Source organism: Varanus komodoensis, unplaced genomic scaffold (assembly GCF_004798865.1).
Source record: "Varanus komodoensis strain SLA01 unplaced genomic scaffold, ASM479886v1 scaffold2, whole genome shotgun sequence".
In the NCBI taxonomy this organism is placed as follows: Eukaryota; Metazoa; Chordata; class Lepidosauria; order Squamata; family Varanidae; genus Varanus; species Varanus komodoensis.
Genome location: NW_025335568.1, coordinates 47,940,278 through 47,960,013, shown reverse-complemented (window position 1 = coordinate 47,960,013; position 19,736 = coordinate 47,940,278). Strand labels below are relative to the sequence as shown.

The 19,736-nt window shown below is 42.0% G+C and overlaps 1 protein-coding gene across 1 annotated transcript in view; it reads right to left on the bottom strand.

Moving 5' to 3' along the window:
• Positions 1–19,313, bottom strand: part of THSD7A (thrombospondin type 1 domain containing 7A) — a 232,121-nt gene extending 212,808 nt beyond the window's left edge. The window contains exon 1 of the mRNA XM_044429558.1: positions 18,875–19,313. Within this exon, the coding sequence (XP_044285493.1) occupies positions 18,875–19,034 (160 nt within the window). The 5' untranslated portion in view covers positions 19,035–19,313. The remainder of the gene's footprint in view (positions 1–18,874) is intronic.
• Between the last annotated feature and the right edge of the window lie 423 nt (positions 19,314–19,736).

The window sequence follows — 19,736 nt, the reverse complement described above, 5'->3', positions numbered from 1 at the left end:
CAGGGACATAATGGCCCACAAGGGTCATGAACTTGTTCTCTACTGCTCAACCTGAAACTTAGGGGAGGAATTTTATTAATGCAAGGAATGGGGTGGGGGGGGGTCGATAAGCAATTTAATTAGTTGTGGGCAGTCCTAAACATTTTTCCAAGGGTGTAAGAACTGATCCTGTTCACAATCCTGACTTCTTTCTTTTGTGTGAAATCCCACTCATCCACATTGTGAGGATTGGAATTGGTCAATTAACGGTGCTGTTGATGAAATCTGTTTCCATTTGTATTGATCTGATTTTTTTTTCCCCTAGAAAAGTTCAACTCTAATGTTATTTTGCAACAACTTGTTTTAAAGGAAAACTCAGGTATTGTTCAAAAAATAAGGACACTTCACTTTGCAAAAAAAAAAAAAAAAGCATTTTATTAAGGAAGAGGGACATTCTTATTGTGCTAATGGACTTTGTAGATTCTTTTTAATGTGCAGCAGCATCTCACTCATTCCCCATAATGCATCCAAGTGTTTAAAACCTGTTTCTTGGTAATCGCTTTCAAACATCCCTACCCACTATATCTGATTTGCAACAGACCAGAGCTATTATTATTAGCTTATTCTCACCTTGTAATACAATTACACAGCAAGAGGCCATACTAATGGCTTTGAAAACATATATCCCAAAGCTCATGCCTGCCTGAAGTCATGCCTCTGTTTCACAGTTTCCTCTCGCCTGGAGTGAGGTGAAGCAGTGCTGCAGTCTAGATTCCAATAACCCCAACAGCATGTGTTGTGCTGCATGAAAAAAACAATAGCTCCTTGCAGAGTCTCCCACTCTGTGTCGATGGACTCAGCAGCAATCGGAGCCCAGAACAGACAAGAATGTGCTGGGCAGCAGGAAAGTCAAATACCCACAAAAGGAGGAATGAACATTAGAACAATCTGGGAAATAATATGGAAATAAGTGCCTCGAAATATACAGAGGATGCAAGAAGGAGGGTAGACATTTGATCAGCGAGTCTTGTGTTTAAATCCCAAACAGCCACAGAGCATGTTTACTATTTTTAAAATGTATGCTTAACTTGACCGTGACATAATAAACTCAAAGTTGCAAAATCACTAACATATCAAAATGCAAACATGGAAACAGAATGTATGACAGATAAGAAAAGCAAAGAAACATAGAAACATGGAAACTGAGTCAGAAGGAGCTTCCCGGCCATCTAGTCTGACCCCCAGCTCCAGCCGGCTCCGCTCATGACATGCCCACCATGTCAAAGAACTTATCAAGCATGGGTAACATTATTTTTCAGCCTGATAACCCTCACAGGATTGCTATGAGGGGCAAAGCAGGGCAGGAACCCTGCATACTGCCCTAATGTCTTTGGAGCAAAGTTGAGATATGCATGTAAAAAAACCCTACACCAATAGCAGGGCAGACAGAAACACAAAGACCCAATGCTGAGCACAACATCCCGATGTGTGTATTCTCAGTTACACATGATCTCTCAGCCTAACACTGAAGGAAAACAAAATCAACACACCCTTCTGCATCCCACAGGACCGTTTATATCAGTGTTACCTTCCAGATGTTGCACTACAGCTCCCATCTTTCCCAGGCAGCATAGCTCATGGTGCTGTTGGCCAGATCCTCTATGAGTTCTAATCAAGCAAAACTGGAGGGTGCTGGCTTGAGAAAGGCTGATATATGTAGTGAGTGAAAAATATCCCTGCTAAAGCACAGTAAATCAGTTAATACACTTCTAATTACACTTACTATATTTTTGTCTACTGAGATATAAGAGCTCAGTCACAAATTATATGGGATTCAATTGTGCTTCTTCTTCCAGCATCTGGCATTTATGACTGAAGTTTAGAGAAGATCATTCAGCTACTACAAAAGCATTGCAGAAAACAACTCAGGCAACCCTGACATTTCTCTTACAAGCACTGAGTTTTAAAAAGCACAGAATTGCATGTGGAACAGAAGAAGATCAAACGTTGATTTGTCAGCTGCATAACACTGAATTTCATTCATTTCTGTTATGGTTCAGCAGGTTTAATCAGTTCAGCAAGTCAGTTCAGTCATTTCCTTGCATTTCCTAGTTTGAAGCCTGGATTGTGGGTGTCCTTGCAATGATTATGTCAAGCTACAGAGTGAGTGAAATTATAATTTTAGATAGTGAATGCTGTCAGCAGCCACTTACCGGGTTTGCACAACACCACAACACATCATGGGGAATCAGGTATAGTGGGTTCTTGTGTGGTCCACAAACAGACCCCTTTCTGTTGGATGGCTTTTTTTTTTTTTTTTCTTCAGGAACAAGCCATGTTAACAACCCATGGCTTATTCTAGGGGTTTTTTGATTCATGAAAGATTATCTGATCCATTAGGAGTTTTATCCATCCAGAGCAGTTCTTGGCTCCAAATGTGTACAAATATTTCAATCAAACAAACCAGCCCACTTTTGGCCGTTGGGGCAAAAAATGTCAATAGTCACAGAATCATAGAAGAATAGGCTTAGAAGGAGCCACTAAAGCCAGTATGTCCAAACCCCTGATTAATGCAGGACTCCACTGAGCACTCAAATGGAATGTGTTTTCCAGCATTACACACCCCTACCCACAATGTTCAGAAGCTGGCAAAGCATCTAAAGCTAGGTACTGTGGAGATAAGGCCCAGCTACCTCAAATTATAGCATCTCCAGCTAGCAAGTTCAGATTCTGAGGAAGAGGAGGAGTTGGCAGATAGCCCTGAATCATCATGGATACCAAGTGAAATTACTTAGTCAGCATCTGAGAACCAGTCTTGGGAAAGGTGGAAGTCACTGTAGAACATGGAGGGGAAGAGTAGGAGGGGGGAGTCTTAGACCCTGTAAAAAGACAATGGACTAAACAAGTAGACCACTTGAGCAATGTCAGGTGTTCATGCCATCTGGCCCTCAAGCAGCATGAGCCCTCCTGAGGGAGGAGTTAAGAGCTTTCAAAAAACAGGGGAGGAGGGGATCATTTCAGCTTGGATTCATCTCTTTGTATGGGTAGAAGTTGCATCCACTTATCATAATTTATGTCGCTTTTAAACATGTCAAGCTCCAGTGAATCACTGTATTTCCAAAGCTTTCATCTGCATCTATGGGAAAGGGAAAGGGGGAGAGATGTGTTTCTGGCAGGCATCAGCTTGCTGGAAGTCTTGGCAAGAGCAGCAAACGAGGAAGAATGGCTCCTTTTCATTGGCTCTCTGGTTACCACAAGATCTAGTGTTGATTACCAATTTGGATGGCTGAAAAGGAGACTGTAGAAATTCCTGGAAGAGTAGGCTATCAGTGGTTACATAAATGACTGACGGCTGTATTCCTCTTCCAATATGAAGGACAGAAAGCCTGTAGCAGTTGATGGGGAACATGGGTGGGATGGTGCTGTTGCAAAGATGTTCATGGGTTTCCTGTGAGGAACAAATTGACCACTAGATGAGATGGATCCTGTGTCTGATCCAGTGGGCTGTTCTTATGAACTTCAGCAGACTTGATCTTAAAATGAGCCATCTGGCCAATGATACTAATATGTCAATACAAAAGAATTGCCTCAGCTGGAGGCTCAAAAAGAGCCAATAAGAGGTTATGCACAATAGGAGATGGAACTACAGATTCAGTCCCAGAATCTGAGAGCAAAGCTATGATCCCTGGGCATCTGAGGGGCGTGGGATATTCCAGATCCCCAGATATGAGACTGAAGAGAAGCACTCAGAAAAAGGAACAGGTGCTCTGGCCTTCTTCTGCTCCCTCACAGTCAGCAAGGAAAAAACCATTCCAGCTGCCTCTTTGAGGCTGGGAATACAACCCTGGAAAGGGTAAAAGAAGGCATATCAATGAGTGTGGACTCCGCAGGATGGTAGAGGACAGGAAGGCCTGGAGGAATGTTGTCCATGGGGTCACGATGGATTGGACACGACTTTGTGACTAATAACAACAACAACAACTGAGTGAGGAGAGAAGGAAACTGGTGAGGCCAGAATATGAACTATCCTGAGACTTATTTCCCTCCCCACTCCCCACCTCAAATGCTTTCACTAGACTGTCAAAAAGCCCATCAAACAAAAATGCTGAGGGAGGGGATGAGAAGCCAAATATTACTTCCACTACTCCTCTCTCCCTACATAGGAAGCTCGTAACCCCCCAATTTGAGGAATTTACAACCATTAAGGGTGCAACTCATATGCCTGCAGCCTGAATCTCTTGTCTATCTAGCCCTATGCTTGTGTTCACCTGCAAGTCCATTACAAGAAATCTGGGGATGGGATGGCCATGAATATGTGTAGCCTACCCCCAAATGTACCCATACCACTGCCTAAAAACCTGATCTAAGGAAAATGCTGGGCATGAGGACAAGGAAGCAGAGATCAACTCTGCTGTTGCTTCCACCCTGCTCAGGATGGCTGGGAGCCTTTGAATTAGGCGGCTTGTCATCCCTATAATAGGACTGCACCCTAAGGAAACTTAAGATCCCCCCTCAAGAGGCATAGGCATAATCTAGCATATGAACATACCACAGAAGCAAAAGGCAATCATTCATTTGCAGGGCTTTTAAATCTTCCTTTCAAAAAATCCGGAGAAGTGCACCATTAACATGGAGAGGCAGCCCTTGCAGATTTAAAAAGTATAAATATGGGAAGAATGTCAGAATGAGCATGAATGCTGATGCATATTCAAAGCTGTTAGTTTCATTTGTGATGTATATCTCAGTTCTTCCTTCACAGATAAGAACTAGGGAAGAAACCCAAAGGCATCCCTTCTTTATGCTCTAGCACTGACCTGCAACCCACAGGGCTACAGGTCTATTTCTGCGCTCTTCAAGAGAAAAGTCAAACACTGATTATAATTACATATGCCACGTTAAACAAATCTATTCCAAAATGCTCATGTAAAATGTGACCTTACCATTTTCAGCTTTAATATGAAAAATGCACCCTGAGGGACATTACATCCTATTACATTTCATCATGTTCTGAAGGACTCTCCAGAACTGGTTTGTTCTTAAAGGACACCAGAGATCTGAACATCTTCATTGTCTTTGAATCTCTTTTTGACCATAAGCATTTCCTTCACTGGTTTAATTTTTTTTTCCTTTCAGCCCATTTTTGGGTTGTGATAACTCAAGTTCCAAAACTATAGAGTACAGCTTTGGATACCTTTTAAATTTATAAAAATTATTGATATCAACATTTCAAAACTGTTGATTTTAAAGATGGTAAAGATTTGGAGCAAGGAGTTTGAGGACTACACGTAATCCTCATCATTATCATAATCACCACAGAGTTTTCCGAATACTACAAGCCTTCCCTTGTTGTCTAATTGCCTCTCTTCCATTGTGTGGAAGTGTGTCTGTGCATATATGTGGGAGGGGGAGAGAATCTATGTGTCTGAGCTCACACACCATGACAAACCATAGTCAAGGCTGAGTTTTTGAGCTATGGGTACTTGTTGAAACCTGGGTTAATGTGTTGCGTGCAACCAGCTCTGCTGGCAAACCAAAGCAATGGTCAAGGCAAGAAATGGCCCTGGACTAGAGTTTGCCCAGAGGAGGTAGAGTAGTATATTGTTTTCAAGGTGTTTGTAGACTGACTGCTTTATAATATGCTCCAGAATTTTCCCAGAGATTGGTGTCAGAGTGACTGCTCTAAGTTGCCAGACTCTTCTCCCCCCGCCCCCTCTTTTTGAAGATGGGGACATTAGCCCTGCTCCAGTCATCTGGCACTTCCCCTGTCCTCCATGATTTCTCAAAGATAATATTCAGTGGTTCTGAGAGATCTTCCATAAGCTCCTTTATGCCTCTAGGATGGAGTTCATTGAGCCCTGGAGACTTGAACTCATTCAAACCTAATTAGATTATCCTTGACTTCCCCTTTATCAGGAAGGTCATAGATCTTCTTCTGGGAGAAGACTGAGCCAAAGTAGGAATTGAGCACTTTTACCTTTTGTCATCTGTTATCATTTTGCTATCTACAATCACTACAATGGCTTTGCCATTGCCTTTAGCATCCCTCACGAACCTCAGTCCATGCCTAGCTTTAGCCTTCCTGACGTTAGCCCTACAATTCCATGCTACCTGCCTCTATTCTTCCTAGCCTAGCCTTCCTTCCACTTCTTGTTTGCTGGAAGGCTTGTTGTTTGTTTGTCTGAGATCATCTCTACGCTTTTTGTGAAGCCATATGGATCTCTTCTGTTGTCTTCTGCCCTTTTTCCTTGTTGGAATTGTTTGTGATTGCACTTTTACAATTTCCTTTACTTAAATCCCCACCCATCTTTGATTCCTTTTCTCGTTAAACTCACTTGCCATGCTACTTTGCTTATCATTGTTCTGAGTTTATTAAAATTGGCTTTCCTAAAATCCAGGGAACATTTTGGCTACATTTGGCCTTTGCTTCCTTTAGAATCAAGAATTCAACTAGGGCATGGTTACTTTCCCATAAAGATCATCTAGTTGCCACTTTGTCCACTAGGTCTTCCCTGTTGGTTAGTGTCAAGTCAAGGTTAGCTGCTCTTCTAGTTCCTTCCTCCACTTTCTGTTGGAGGAAGTTATTAGCAACACATGTTAAGAATCTCTTGAAGGGGCTGTTTTGGCAAAATTTGTTTCCCAACAGATACTGGGAAATTGAAGTTATTTATTCATTTATTTAAACCATTTCTATGCTGCCATAACAGCTCCCCATTACAATAACGTTGTGCTTCCTTGGGAAGCTAGCAATTTGCTTTTCAAAAGTTATTCATGTATTCATGTATTCATTCATTCATTCATTCATTATTATCTTTACATACTGCAGATATATAAATACATATACATCAGGGAACCCAAGATGGCATGCACGAGATTTCTCCTTTCCATTTTATCCTCCCACCAATCTTGTGTAGTTGGTTAAACTGAGAATCAATGACTAACCTAAAGTCAGTCAGTCATTGAGTGGGGTCTAGAAAATGGATCTCCTGAGTCCCAGTCCCACATTCTAGTCACCATACCACTCCCCCTACCCCACAGTGGTTGTAGAAAACCCCAAGGTCATCTCAACCTTGGACGGAGGAGGGTAAAGGGGGCAAGCCAGTGGTCAGGAGTTAAGAAGAGCAAAGAGGCCACGGATGCACCACCTCTCAGCCAGGCTAGTGAGTTAGATGAGCTGTTTATCAGAATAACAGTTGTGGGATGGGGGAAGCCTCTGTTGTTCCTTTAGCCATGCCTGGCTTTTGCTGGCAGGGCTTTGGATGGATGGAGTGCTCTAACCACAGAGCCATCCATCTAAGCACAGGTCCTAAATTGCTGCCGTCTTAACTGAGATTCCATCTCCAGTAGCCCTCAGCTCTTGCACCAACAGCCTCATTTAGCCTAAATTATTATCATGTTTGTTTTGATACATTTTTATGAGTCCATATGTGTTGGTCTATAATCACTCCTGAGCACATAATCTACTAGGTTCCTGGTTCTATTTATAACATACAACCTACAAATACTTCTATTTTATATTGTAGTTTGAATCATTTAATTTTTATGCTGTAGTGTATGCTTGTAAATTGTTTTAAATTGTTGTGGACTGCCCAGAGAGCTTCAGCTATTAAGTAGTATAAAAATGTAATACATGAATAAATAAACTATTTATATTCATTTCTATCCATTCCTCCCAGCCCCCAAGGCCAAATCTATGTGTCTTCTCTTCCTAGGCAGGCCTGGATATGCTCCTAGAGCTTTTCTTCCATAATTATCCCAGCTACTCACAAGCCAACATCAGACCCATTACTGACAGCATATCCCAGTTCACAGTGTCAGCTGACTAACTAAAGCTAATGAAGCAAAAGGTGAGGAGGTGGAGGGAACCAGAATTCCACTCCTGGCAGGGAGCGCTTCTGGGGCAATCAGCTGCATATGACATGACACACAGGAGTGCACTGTTATGAAATCACAGGAAAGCATTGACAGCCCCAGACAATTTTCTGTTCTGCACTGGAATAGTTGATAACTATGTAGCATGCTTTCCGTCCTTGGAAGCCAACTATTTTCACATTTGGATCACTCAACAGTGTATAAGAAATGGCACACAATGATGTGTTTTATTACAGCTGGCTTTATACAGTAATATCCAGAATTGTTTTGTCTTTGCTTCACATTTAGAATTTACGGTCTTTTGGCTAACCCAGCCTTCCCGAAAATTGCTTTGGAGTTGCTTTGGTCTGCAACTCCCAGAATTTCTTACCAATAGATACTCTGGATGATGGTAATTGAATATCCTAAAGGATTGCTGCATTAATCTGTGATTTTTAAATTCTGTCAAATATCAAAATACATATTTTAATACTTATTTACATGTTGTTAGCTCTCAAACTATGCATTTAAATGCATATTCTATTATGGCACCACAGCCAAAAGGTTCATCACAATATTAGAGAAATGTGAAATATGGTGGATGAGTAAATGCCAATCCAAACAGCAATCTGAATGGTGGAAATCAGACAATTTCATCTAGTAATTTGTAAAGCTGGAGTAAGGCCAATATCAAAAAATATGTTGTGACCCTCCCAGAGAGCTGGAGGAAAGCTTTGTAAATATCCTTGAGCAACAGAAACAACTGGGTCTTAGATCAAGTTAAGCCAGAACCTGTCTGGGAAGCCAAAATGACAAAACTCTAGCTGTCCCATAGTTCGAAGGCAATACCAACTGGAGAGGACATAAATAAGCAGGCAATACCAACTGGACAGGACATAAATAAGAAGACAATACCAACTGGAGAGGACAATTATGCTAGGAAAGTCAAAGGCAGAAGAGGAGGAAGATGAGATGGATCAATTCCACAAAGAAAGCCACAACTTTGCGTTTACCTGCGCAGGGCTGTTAAGAACAGGACATTTTGGAGGACAGTCATTCCTAGGGTTGCCATAGATCAGAGATAACTTGATGGCATGCAACAACAAGCATTTGCAAAGGCTCAATGCCCCAAGAATCCCTACATATGCCCATAGACCCATAGCTCATTTCTAAATTCTTTAAAATCATGATTTTGAGGATCACCCATTTGGAATATAGATTTGATAGCTATAAGATATATGTGATATAATGTGGAAGTAGTCCAGAATAAAAAAGGACTGATCATCTTGTATCTTTCTTAAATACTACTGTTGGTTTTGAAGGTTTAAAAGAATATGTCCACTTCCATTGAAGGACCATTAGTTTATAAAGAAATGTTTAGATGTTTTAAGGGCACAATCCTATTCACGTGGCTGGATGGGGAATGCTGGGAGCTATAGGACATTTTTCAGTTTAAACATGTATAGAACTGCACTCCAACTGAATGATTTAAATTTTAGTGAGCTTCTAAACCCACTCATTCCCCATGCCCAGCAACATTCCACCCACTGTTTGCGGCTGCAGCTGACCAGTCCTCCCTCTATAACATGGGTGAGGAACCAATGGGCCTCGAGACACTGATGGACTCCATCTGGCATCCTCCATGATACTGGCCATGTCGGCTGGGACTACAGCTTCATCTACAGCAACATGTACAGCTTCTCCTCCCAAGCTCTTGGGTGTTTTGGTGATCACCCAAGTGATGAAGACTCTCCCAGAGACTACAACTACACTTCTCATTTCAACAAGTACCTCTTAGATTCTCTGCTGCAGCTTCAGAAGCAACGTGCACAGTGTTCACATCAAACATCCTTCAGCTGCAAATGTCAACAGAAATGCTGCAACTTCCCACCAGGTATATGTAGCGTATGCCACAGTTCCTCTGCACTGTAACCAAGTTAAGCAGCAAGTTTCATAAGAAATCAGCTGTGAGACAGTCACAGGCATAACCAATTGATAGAAGAGATTAAGCAGGGAAAGCCCACATATTCAGTTCTAGGTTATTAGTCTAAGCAGTAATGGGCTTGCTTTTAATATATATGTTTACGACTGTAATCTGAGCAATCTTTTGGCTGTTCTTTGTGGATGGGTCTGGTTGAGGAAGTGAAAACAGGAAAACAGCCATCTTTGAGAATGCCAAAGGTTAGCATGTCCATTATATATAAACAATTGTATCCAGTGAGAGTCCTATTTAGAGTAGACCCACTGAAATGAATGGAAATCAAATCAAGTTCAGATTAGATGCAAACTAAATATAACTAATAAAAACGATCTCATTCACATAAAATATTATAACCACTCCTGAATTAAAGGCAATCATTACTTGGCAACAAAGGCCATGCTGCAGCCCAGTGGCTTGCTCTATTTATAAATGGCAGCTTTAGATTTTGTAAACGAACCACTTAGATTTTGGCCAGTTTCCCAGTGTCAGCAATTGTTCCTTTCCAAAAATACTAAGTCATTTTGAAACACGACCATTCTTCCTCTTTCCTCCTCTCTCCCCCCACCTCCATGTTTGCATCCAGTTCTTTAAGCACCCTGGATTTTCCCATGTGGCTAGCTTCTAATTCTGCTGTTCTACAGCCTATGCCCAACATCATTTAGCCGCTGTGCTATGGAAATATTGCTACAATAGAAGAGTATTCATGAGGAATAATGAAGGGATAACTATTTTGATATGACACTTCCTTGCAACATGACATCTGAAGAGATGCCTAGAGGAACAACTAAATTGCATCCATTAAAAACACCGCTTGAACATCATGAAAGGATAAAATACCCCAGTGCAAGAACATTTACTCAGTGTGGTCAATGAACCTGCAACTTAGTAGCATTTAACACCTGATGAAAGCACAACAGGCAGAGGGGCAGTACAACCCAAGCCTGAGCACAATCCCATGAGTCATGAAATAAAAAATTCAGTGTTAATTCTGCACTTTCTTGGTTTCTGAAATTAACATGGCCCAGGCTGAAGCATTACTAGCATGGCCCCAGACACACATTCTCCTTTTGGGAGACTATTTTTCATTAAAATAACGTCAAGTCTGGAAAAGAGTCCTACAAAACTTATTGACATGCCATATAACACTTTTGTTGGTTCCAATAAAAGTATTCTCCCATCAGTGGTTTGTTTGTTTTTATTCTAGTGAACCAACATGACTGGGAACATTTTTTAAAATAAACTAGTACACTTTAAAACTGTATTTTTCTGGCCTTTTCATTGTGAAATCATACACTCTGTTATAGGTTTAGGTCAAATGGTGCATCTCTTTTTGTAAATCTGAATCTGAGGATGCTAATTGAAAGCAAGAGGCTACAGTGATGCTGCCGCTGCCTTTTCTTCATCATCCGTTGTTACACACAGATTACTGCATTGCATTTTTATCCTGTCTTTTTGCGTCTTGTGAGAAACACAAGTCAGCTTACACAGCTCCACTTTATCCTCGCAACAACAGATGAGCTAGGTTAAGCTGTGCATGAACCACTGGCCCAAAGTCACTCAGTGAGCTTCCTGGTTAAGTGGAGACTAGAAACCAGATCTCCCAGGTCTTCCATCCAGCATTCTAACCACCACGCCATAGCGGCTCTCTGCATAGTCTCTGTGTTCCCCATGCCTTATCCCCACATTGCAGCCTTCTGCAACCTGGCAGGGGACAATAGGACAATAACCTTTCTAGAGGGTACCAGGTTGCAGAAGGCTGATAAATTTCCTGAGCAAAACTGCAGGAAGGCCTGATTGGAGGGGAGGGGAGGGGAGGGGAGAACCCGGTGGACCAATTCTTTAGAGTAAAACAGACAACCACTCATGAAGACAGAGGTCAGCTACACACTATGCAATTAATAAAACCTGTTGGGACTAAAGAGGGGCCTGGGCCTGCGAACTGGAATTCAGAATGTTGCATATTCTGTTCTGTTCTAGCAAAAGGAAGAGTCAAGTTACACACCATTTGTGCTACCTTTTCCCCTCTCTAAAACAAGCACAAGAGGACCCAATTCAGACTGGTGCCAAAGTGTAAGGGGTGGGGAAGCTGTAATGCTTTGTCCCCATGGAGATCTGGATTGGACTTCCCAATCTTACAATATATATTGTCCTAAAGGGATCAATTTCTTTTACTGTATTGCATTGTAGCAATATAATGTCAGACATGAGGAGTGGGCAACCTAGACTGCACATACTTTAGAGTAAAGGGACATAAAAGCTAGCTACATCTTTAAAGGTAAAATTACATGTTACTTTAAAGACCTGGGGAATAGGAACAAAGATTTAGGGAAAGAAATACCCATAAATCCTCAAGCATGGTCTACAAATTATTTAGCCACAGTTTTTTCCTTGTAGTAATGGAGTTACAGTGCAGCATCAGCTGCCCTGCAGCCACTGGATCTTTGGTTTCCAGTAGTATCTACCCTCCACCATTAATGTTATTGCCATCCTTGCCATGAATACACATAGTACTGCTATGCATTTATTCACACATACCACAGCATTACAGCACATAGAAAGTTGCATATTATTATTCCTCCCTTAGATGGTTTCCCAAAGAAGGCTTACAGTGTGTACAGTGAAACAAGTCCTGTTGTCCCTCACGCAACATTCCATGTCTCATCCTGCTTTATTTAACCTACCCCAAGCTGTGGCACCCATAAATGCTATATTGAATGTTTAGCCACCTCCTCCCCAAAGTATGGATTGTCGTGCTCTACAAAGGATCTGAAAAAGAGAGGAGGCAACTTGTTTATGCAGAGAGTTATAGGACTATGAAGCAACAAGGGAGAAGAGGGGAGGTCACCCCAGAAGGATTCCATGGTCAGCAGGATGAAAAGTTGCTCAGAGATCCAGGCCAGAGCCCCAAGTGAAATGGATCCAGATAGTCAGTCTCATCGAAGAGGGCCTAGAGTTGACTGGCAACCACCCTCTCAAGGACCTTGCCCAGAAAAGGTTATTAAGGTCTTCCAGGTCAGGCAGGGATTTCTTCAGAAGTGGTCTCACCACTGCCTCTCACTCTCTCTTGCAAGGAGCATTAAGCACCTCCATGGCCCACCTCCATTTTCCTTCCATGCTGGCTTTTGTAGGTCAAGAAGGGCGAGATTCCAGTACAGATGTGGTTGTGCAAACCTGGCCAAGTGTCTTGCCAACATCCTTGAGTTGTACCTATTTAGGTAAGGAAGCATATCCAGTGCCCGTTCCTTTGGTTATCACTGGTGATTATTGTATAACGTTGTCAAATGGGATTATTGCTGCTCTAATCTAGTAAAGGGGGAAAAAACTGGTAGGAGAATTATGGTCATGCTTGTGTACTTTCAGGTCTGGCCTTTGGTTCACTTTTTTGTAGCTAGGTTTCTATTCCTGTAGTCCAGTCCTATTCCTAGTCAATTATTTTTATTATGCAAACAACAAACAAGCAACATTGCTTCAGGCTACAGACAACAGCTACATTCAACTGAGAGAGAGGTTCTAGGCAAGCTTTGCACAAGTTTTTTAGGTTAGAGCACCATGAAACAAATTTGTTATGAAACCGTATCCACTAACAGGCTGCCCTTCTCAAGCTGAGCAAGCTATTAAGTCTTGCTTTCCAGGTGGGTCTTTCTATGTCATCATTTCCTTGGCTGCAAGTCTCTTTGAGCGCTGAGCAACTGTATATTGACCCTCGCTTTTCATCTGACCCTGGATCCTCAGGCATTGTCTTTCCTCCCAGCCCCCTTCATTAGGTGCCTGTGTCCCTATGGGCTTAGAAGACCCAGCTGCACTGCCCTCCAAAAGAGAACAGCTGGGTCTTCTTTCCTTTGCCCTTGTTATTGTCACTGGTCTTATCCTCTTGCACCTTCCCCTCCGCAATCTGATTCAGAATCAGTCCGCTCTGTCTTTTAGGGATGCATCTGAAGAAATGCTAGGCCCAGTCCTTACACAGGTGCACACAAGCAGGGGTCGGCAACCCAGTGCCTCCCAGATGTTTTGAACTACGTAAGGCCCAGCCAGTGCTCAGACACTGTGGGAGCTGTGCTCCAAAACATCTGGAGGGTACCACATTGCTTACCCTGACATATAACCTTGTGATAACTGCTTTTCCGTGGCACAGTCACACGCCTCATATGTGCATGGTTTATCCACAGGGACCTTTTCCATCCAGTCAGCATTCTCTTTGCTGACAGTATGCTAAGCAGGTCATAAAGGTCCATATGGATTTGCTATCCCCACACACTCCCCCAATGGCATGGGAGGAAGACATTGGGGGAGAGGGCCTTGCCCTTCTGTGGAGGCATCAAGGAGGTTTCTGTGAGGCACTGGGTCTGGTAATTATCGAAGGAGATAATACATAAAGCAGCATGGAAAACTGGCAGCAGTGCAGCATCTGCTGGCAACCCTCCTCTGCCAAAACACTGCCTCTGCAATGGAAATGCTTTATTTCAACGGTATATTCCACTCTCCTGGAGTGAAAGCCTCATTCAGTGACACCCAGTGCCCCGAGCTTGCCTGCAATCCTTCTTGTCTTTCCTTCCTTGTTACTTCAGGAACAGCTGATACAAATGCTAGTGCAGTAATTATCACCAAGCCCAAGAGACTTGTTTCTACAAATTTTATGGCAATTCCATTTTGAAATCCAGACTCCTGGCATCTGGCTTCTCTCTTCTTGCATCCAGAATTGGAAATGCAGCTCAAAACAGCCCAACAGCCTGAATAAATTTTGTTAGCTTCAGTCTGCAGTTGTTAAATGTTTTTGCCAAGATCTCCCACAAACGAACTAGATTCATTCATGAGCTCTATTATACTGCAAGGGTGGAGAACTTCAGCCCTAACCCAGCATCCCTGAGATCCCTGTGTTCTCTTCCTCCCCTGTCCCACTGTTTCATTTTGGTTTCCCAGCTTTTGTGCAGTTTTACTTATTCATAAATGTTGAAATGTCTCTTAAAAGACTGAGTTAGCAATAGGAGTTGCAATCTACAATAGGCCGGACTGTTTCATATTTTTTATCATTATTGTGGCTTCTCCCCTTTTATTTATTTGATTTATATCCTGGATTTTTTCATTTTTTGAAAGACTCAAGGCAGCTTACATCATTCTCCTTCTCCTGCTCTGCATCTTATCCCATAACAACAACCCCATGAGGTAGGTTGCTCTGAGAATCTGTGATTGGCCCAGAGTCACCCAGTTGGCTCCATGGTCAAGCAGGGACAAGAGTTGCAGTCCGGCTCATTTAACCACTACACCACACTGTCTCTCCCTTTGTCTTTGGTCCTAACCCACCACTGAAATGCAGTGTCTTTTATATTGTTATTTATTTTATATTGTTAATTTGATATTGTTATTTTTGTATTTTATTGTATTTTATTGTGTTGTAAGCCGCCCCGAGGCTTCGGCAAGGGGCGGCATAGAAATGTTTTAATAAATAATAAATAAATAAATTCTTGGGCTGAAAAAGGCTCCCCATCCCTATATTACATAATCTTTCGATGACTCAAAAGTGATGGCCTTCTACTCCTTGAAGGGCTTATGGCCTTGAAAGACCAACTTTCCCTACCTGAATTTAATCATCCCTCTTGTAAATGAAGAAAAAGAAAATCCCATCATAGCAATGCCTGAAAAGTCTATTCCAACCTTCCCCAACCTGCTTCCCACTGAATGTGCCATGGGCATGTTGGGAGTTGCACTGCAGCACATTTTGGAGAGTGCTGTGTTGTGTAAATCATCTCAACACAGATGTGACCTGCTAAGCTTCCAGGCAGGATGGGCCAGCTAACCACAGGCCTTATGCCAGCTTCCTCAAACTCAATTCAGTCTGTGCTCATTTCAAACAAGTTAATTTGAACCCAGTGTAACTGAGATCAAAATTAAGCTATTTTAATATTAAGTATTTTAATGATAACATTAAATATTAAATACTATTTTAATTTAACATTAATAATTTATTATTATTGGCCATATTCCAAGTTTGAGCCAGTGCAATCTGGAATAAATGGCAACCTCCATACCCTAAAGCCACTCTGATACTCCATTCCCTTTCCCATGGATCCTGTCCCCAGGATGATCCAGAGGTAAAACCATGGGTCCAGTGGAGGCCACATTTCAAAGCTTCTCTGCTATCTGCACCTTGAAAGGTTTGGACAGGAAAGGGAAGGTGGTGGCCAACAGCATGTTCAGACCTTTAGGTGTCAGGCCTAAATTTCCATGGGCTTCCATACTAAGCTTGAGAATCTCTGAAATATGGAAGCTTTGTTGAATCTGACCAGACAATGCAAAATCACATCAGCAGCTTGCATCCACACAGAAGGCTGAATGAAAGTCAACACCTACATGCTCTGATTGTGCTGATTCATCTACCACGGCTGCACAACAGCATTTAGGTATGACAGTCCTTCTCCTGCACAACTGTGGCTGACCTTCCCAACTAGGAAAGCCTTCACAGCACCTATTGCCCATTCATTCACTGAATACACCTTCTGAGTACAGATGTAAATCAAAGCAACATGCTCCATGCACATATGAGAATTTCTTGTTATCTAGATGATCCATTCCTTTGCTCATGGAAGACAATGGTGAAACTCCTTGGAGTGCAGAGCTTTACCAGCTAAGTTTGGATGTGCTGAAATGGCTATTGTAATAATTTGAAACCCAGGCAGACCCAAAACATATTTCTGAAGCATGTTCGGGTATGAAGTATTTTGCTGACCTTTGAAACACATTTCTCTCTCTCTGACACTGATGTTACTTGGACTTTTGTAAGTATCTGCTCTAAGAAAGGATAGTTTCCCATTAAGGACCAACAGCCTGCAGCTCATATGAAGGGAGAAAATATGAAATATCTGAGCATAAAGTACTGCTCATTATGGGATGGGGGGGGTGCAAAGGGAAACAGGTTTGTGTGCTTTTTGTCTGAATTTGGCAAAGAGTATAAAGGACCATCTTCCCAGGCAAAATTTGTTTTCTTCTAATATATAAGCCTTGGATATTGACTTCAGAGCTTCATTTTCACCTGCTCCAACAAAGCTTACTTTGGAAGAACAAAACTGACTAAACTATTCAGAAAGCAGAAATGTAGAAGAGGGAAGATCTACATAAAATGTAAATCGCAGCGTGGCAGGTACTTGCACAGAACAGATGTATAATCATGTACTGAATACTAATCATTTTCTATCCTAAAATGATTCCTTCTTGCCTAAATGAGGCAGTATTACTTCGACACAGAATACATTTGATTTATTCCCTAACAAATTGCATCGGACTGCCCTTGGTGGGTTACAAAGTCTCAGCACTGAAATGAATTGTTAAATATAATTATCACCAACTTCAATCTATATATAGATATATAGCATTAAGTACTAGTCATTAAATTAAAGGAGTTATCCAGTAATTAGGGGTGGAGTGAAGGAGACACTGGCTCTATAGATGGCTTTTGAATTGGTTTAGGCCATGCTTCCTCAACCTGGTGCCCTCCAAATGTTTTTGCCTTCAACTCCCATCAACCCCAGAAAGCGTGGCTAATACTGGGAATCATGGCACCAGGTCTGGGAAGGCTGGTTTAGGGGAAGAATCTCTACTCTTTTAAAACAAACAAGTTGAATGGAGATGCTGTGTGACAGAAGCAGAAAACACTACGGTTGTTCTATCATTCCTCAGATTTCATTTATGAAATTATAATCTGACCCCTGGTTTTAACTGGATAGTAGACAGTCTCGTATTGAACATTTTCCAATGGTTCAATTGAACCAGGTAACACAGGGTCACCTTTGCCATGATTCTACCATTGATCTTTCAGAATCATGGCAAATCAGTAGAAGTGCCTTTTCCCTTTTCAAAATTCTTCTTGCCAAAGCCTGCCTTCCAGTTGTACTGAATTCCCCTTTAATCATCTCCTTGAGCTGCTAGAAGAATGTAGTCTTTAAAAATGCAGGATATTGGTTTAATTGTAAATTGATCTGTCTCTTTGCAAAATGACCGGCAGTCAGAAAATATGGCCATAAAATAAATCCAATCCTTGCACATTTCCCCTCTTTATGTCAAATACAAGCAACACAATCATATACATGTCTACTCAAAAGTAAGTCCCACTGGGTTCAATAGGGCCTCCTCCCATATAATAGGCTATAGAATTTCAGACTTAATAGACTTCTTGTTGTTGTTGTTGCTAAATGTCTAAATAAGAAATGTTATGAGATAGCAGCACTGTCTTCTTGGTGATGGTTCATAGCACTATTGGGGAGTTGGTGTTTCTTTCTGCAGTCTTGGAAGTCAACTGCTCTTTCCAATCCTAAATATTTGCTCTCAAAAAAGCAGCAACATCTTTGAAACAGGACATTGGGTTGATTATAATATTTTAAGAAACGCAGCAATATCACTAAATCTCTGCTTAAAGAGTAGTGGACCCATGTAGCAAATTCCCATCCAGAACCATGGATTTTTATTGAAAAGTTGAGAACACCCATACACAGCAATGACTGCACTGTCTTTGAAATTAGACACATCACTCCTCTGTGCCACTGCAAGGAAATCATCTGTCTGGAGTGATGCTGAATCCATACAGCCTATTTGCCACAGGCTCTTCAATTATGAGCTCAGGCAACTCTTAGATTATGTCACCTAATCCATCATTAGCTTTCACGTGTCCTGTACACCACGCAACAAACCTGAATTTAACCACTCACAACTCGTACGCAATGACTCCGAACGTATTTCACCAGAGCATAGGTGGGAATGCATGCAGGATCCCAGCTTTTCTTTGTGCCTTTTAAACATTCTTAGGGTACTGTCAAGCACTGCTGTGCTTATATTTGTTGCCCTCCCTTCTTAATCACTTAGCATACGCTCTGCTATCGCAGAGTGAGGAGCGATTAGAAAACAACAGAGAGCTTAAATAATCATAGTACAGCCGGGAAAGCCATCTGTCATTAAATGTGCACAAACTGATACTCTCCAATAAAAATTGTTCAGGAGACATATTACTAGATAGGCGCATCAGCTGCCAATATTAAATGCAGCTAAAGGCAATACGGTTGGATACCCTTCTCCTTCACTTACCCGTCTTCCATAAATACACAGATGAAGTTTCAAATTCACTTTGTGTCTTAGCTCCCTGGATTCCAAACATGAGAAGCGCAAGAACTCCAATCCACTTGCTTGAAAGCGCAGAAGTCCCTGGACCACCGGCTAAAGCTGTGTTCCTCTCTCTCAGCCCCATGCCTTCCAGAAGCCTGCTTCAGTGTCAAAATCTGCCGCACAATAGATAACCCTTGCGTGAGTGATCTCTCTCCCCTTCTGAATTTCTTCACAGGGCGGGCAGAAGGGAAATGGCTTGCCAGCTATTGTGCATGCCAGTTGAAAAGGAAAAACTGTTTAACACCAGGGAACAATAGAGCCCTTGCTTGCTGCCGCCACTGCTGCTGGTGCTGCGGCTGCTGGTACTGTGGTTGTTACTTCACTCTCCCCCATTCAGTGGGTAGTAGCAGTTTCCATCAGCTGAGAGAGAGAGACAGCTGTCCACAGGGGGCTCCAGCTGACTGAGCAGGTTATCTTGGTCTGGGAGGCAGCAGCCCTCATTTACACCAGCTGGAGAGAGAGAGGGAGGGGGAAGAGAGAGAGAGAGAGAGAAGGGGAGGGAGGAAGAGAAAAGAGAGGAGGGGGAAGAAGAAACACAAATAACCAAATGCTATAATTGAACGCAGAAGAACAACTGCAAACACTGTTTTTTGATACGTTGAGGTGCTTTGGCAAATCTGTCAGAAGAATGTCCAAAACTGTACACTTATGTAATTCACATTGTTTTTTAAAATCGAGAATGAGCAAATTTGAGACAGGAAAGTCACAACTGTTCAACACCAATTATTTCCCTGTTCTTTTAAAGCAAGTTGCCAGCGTGTGATTCCCACTTAGTTTAGCTGAC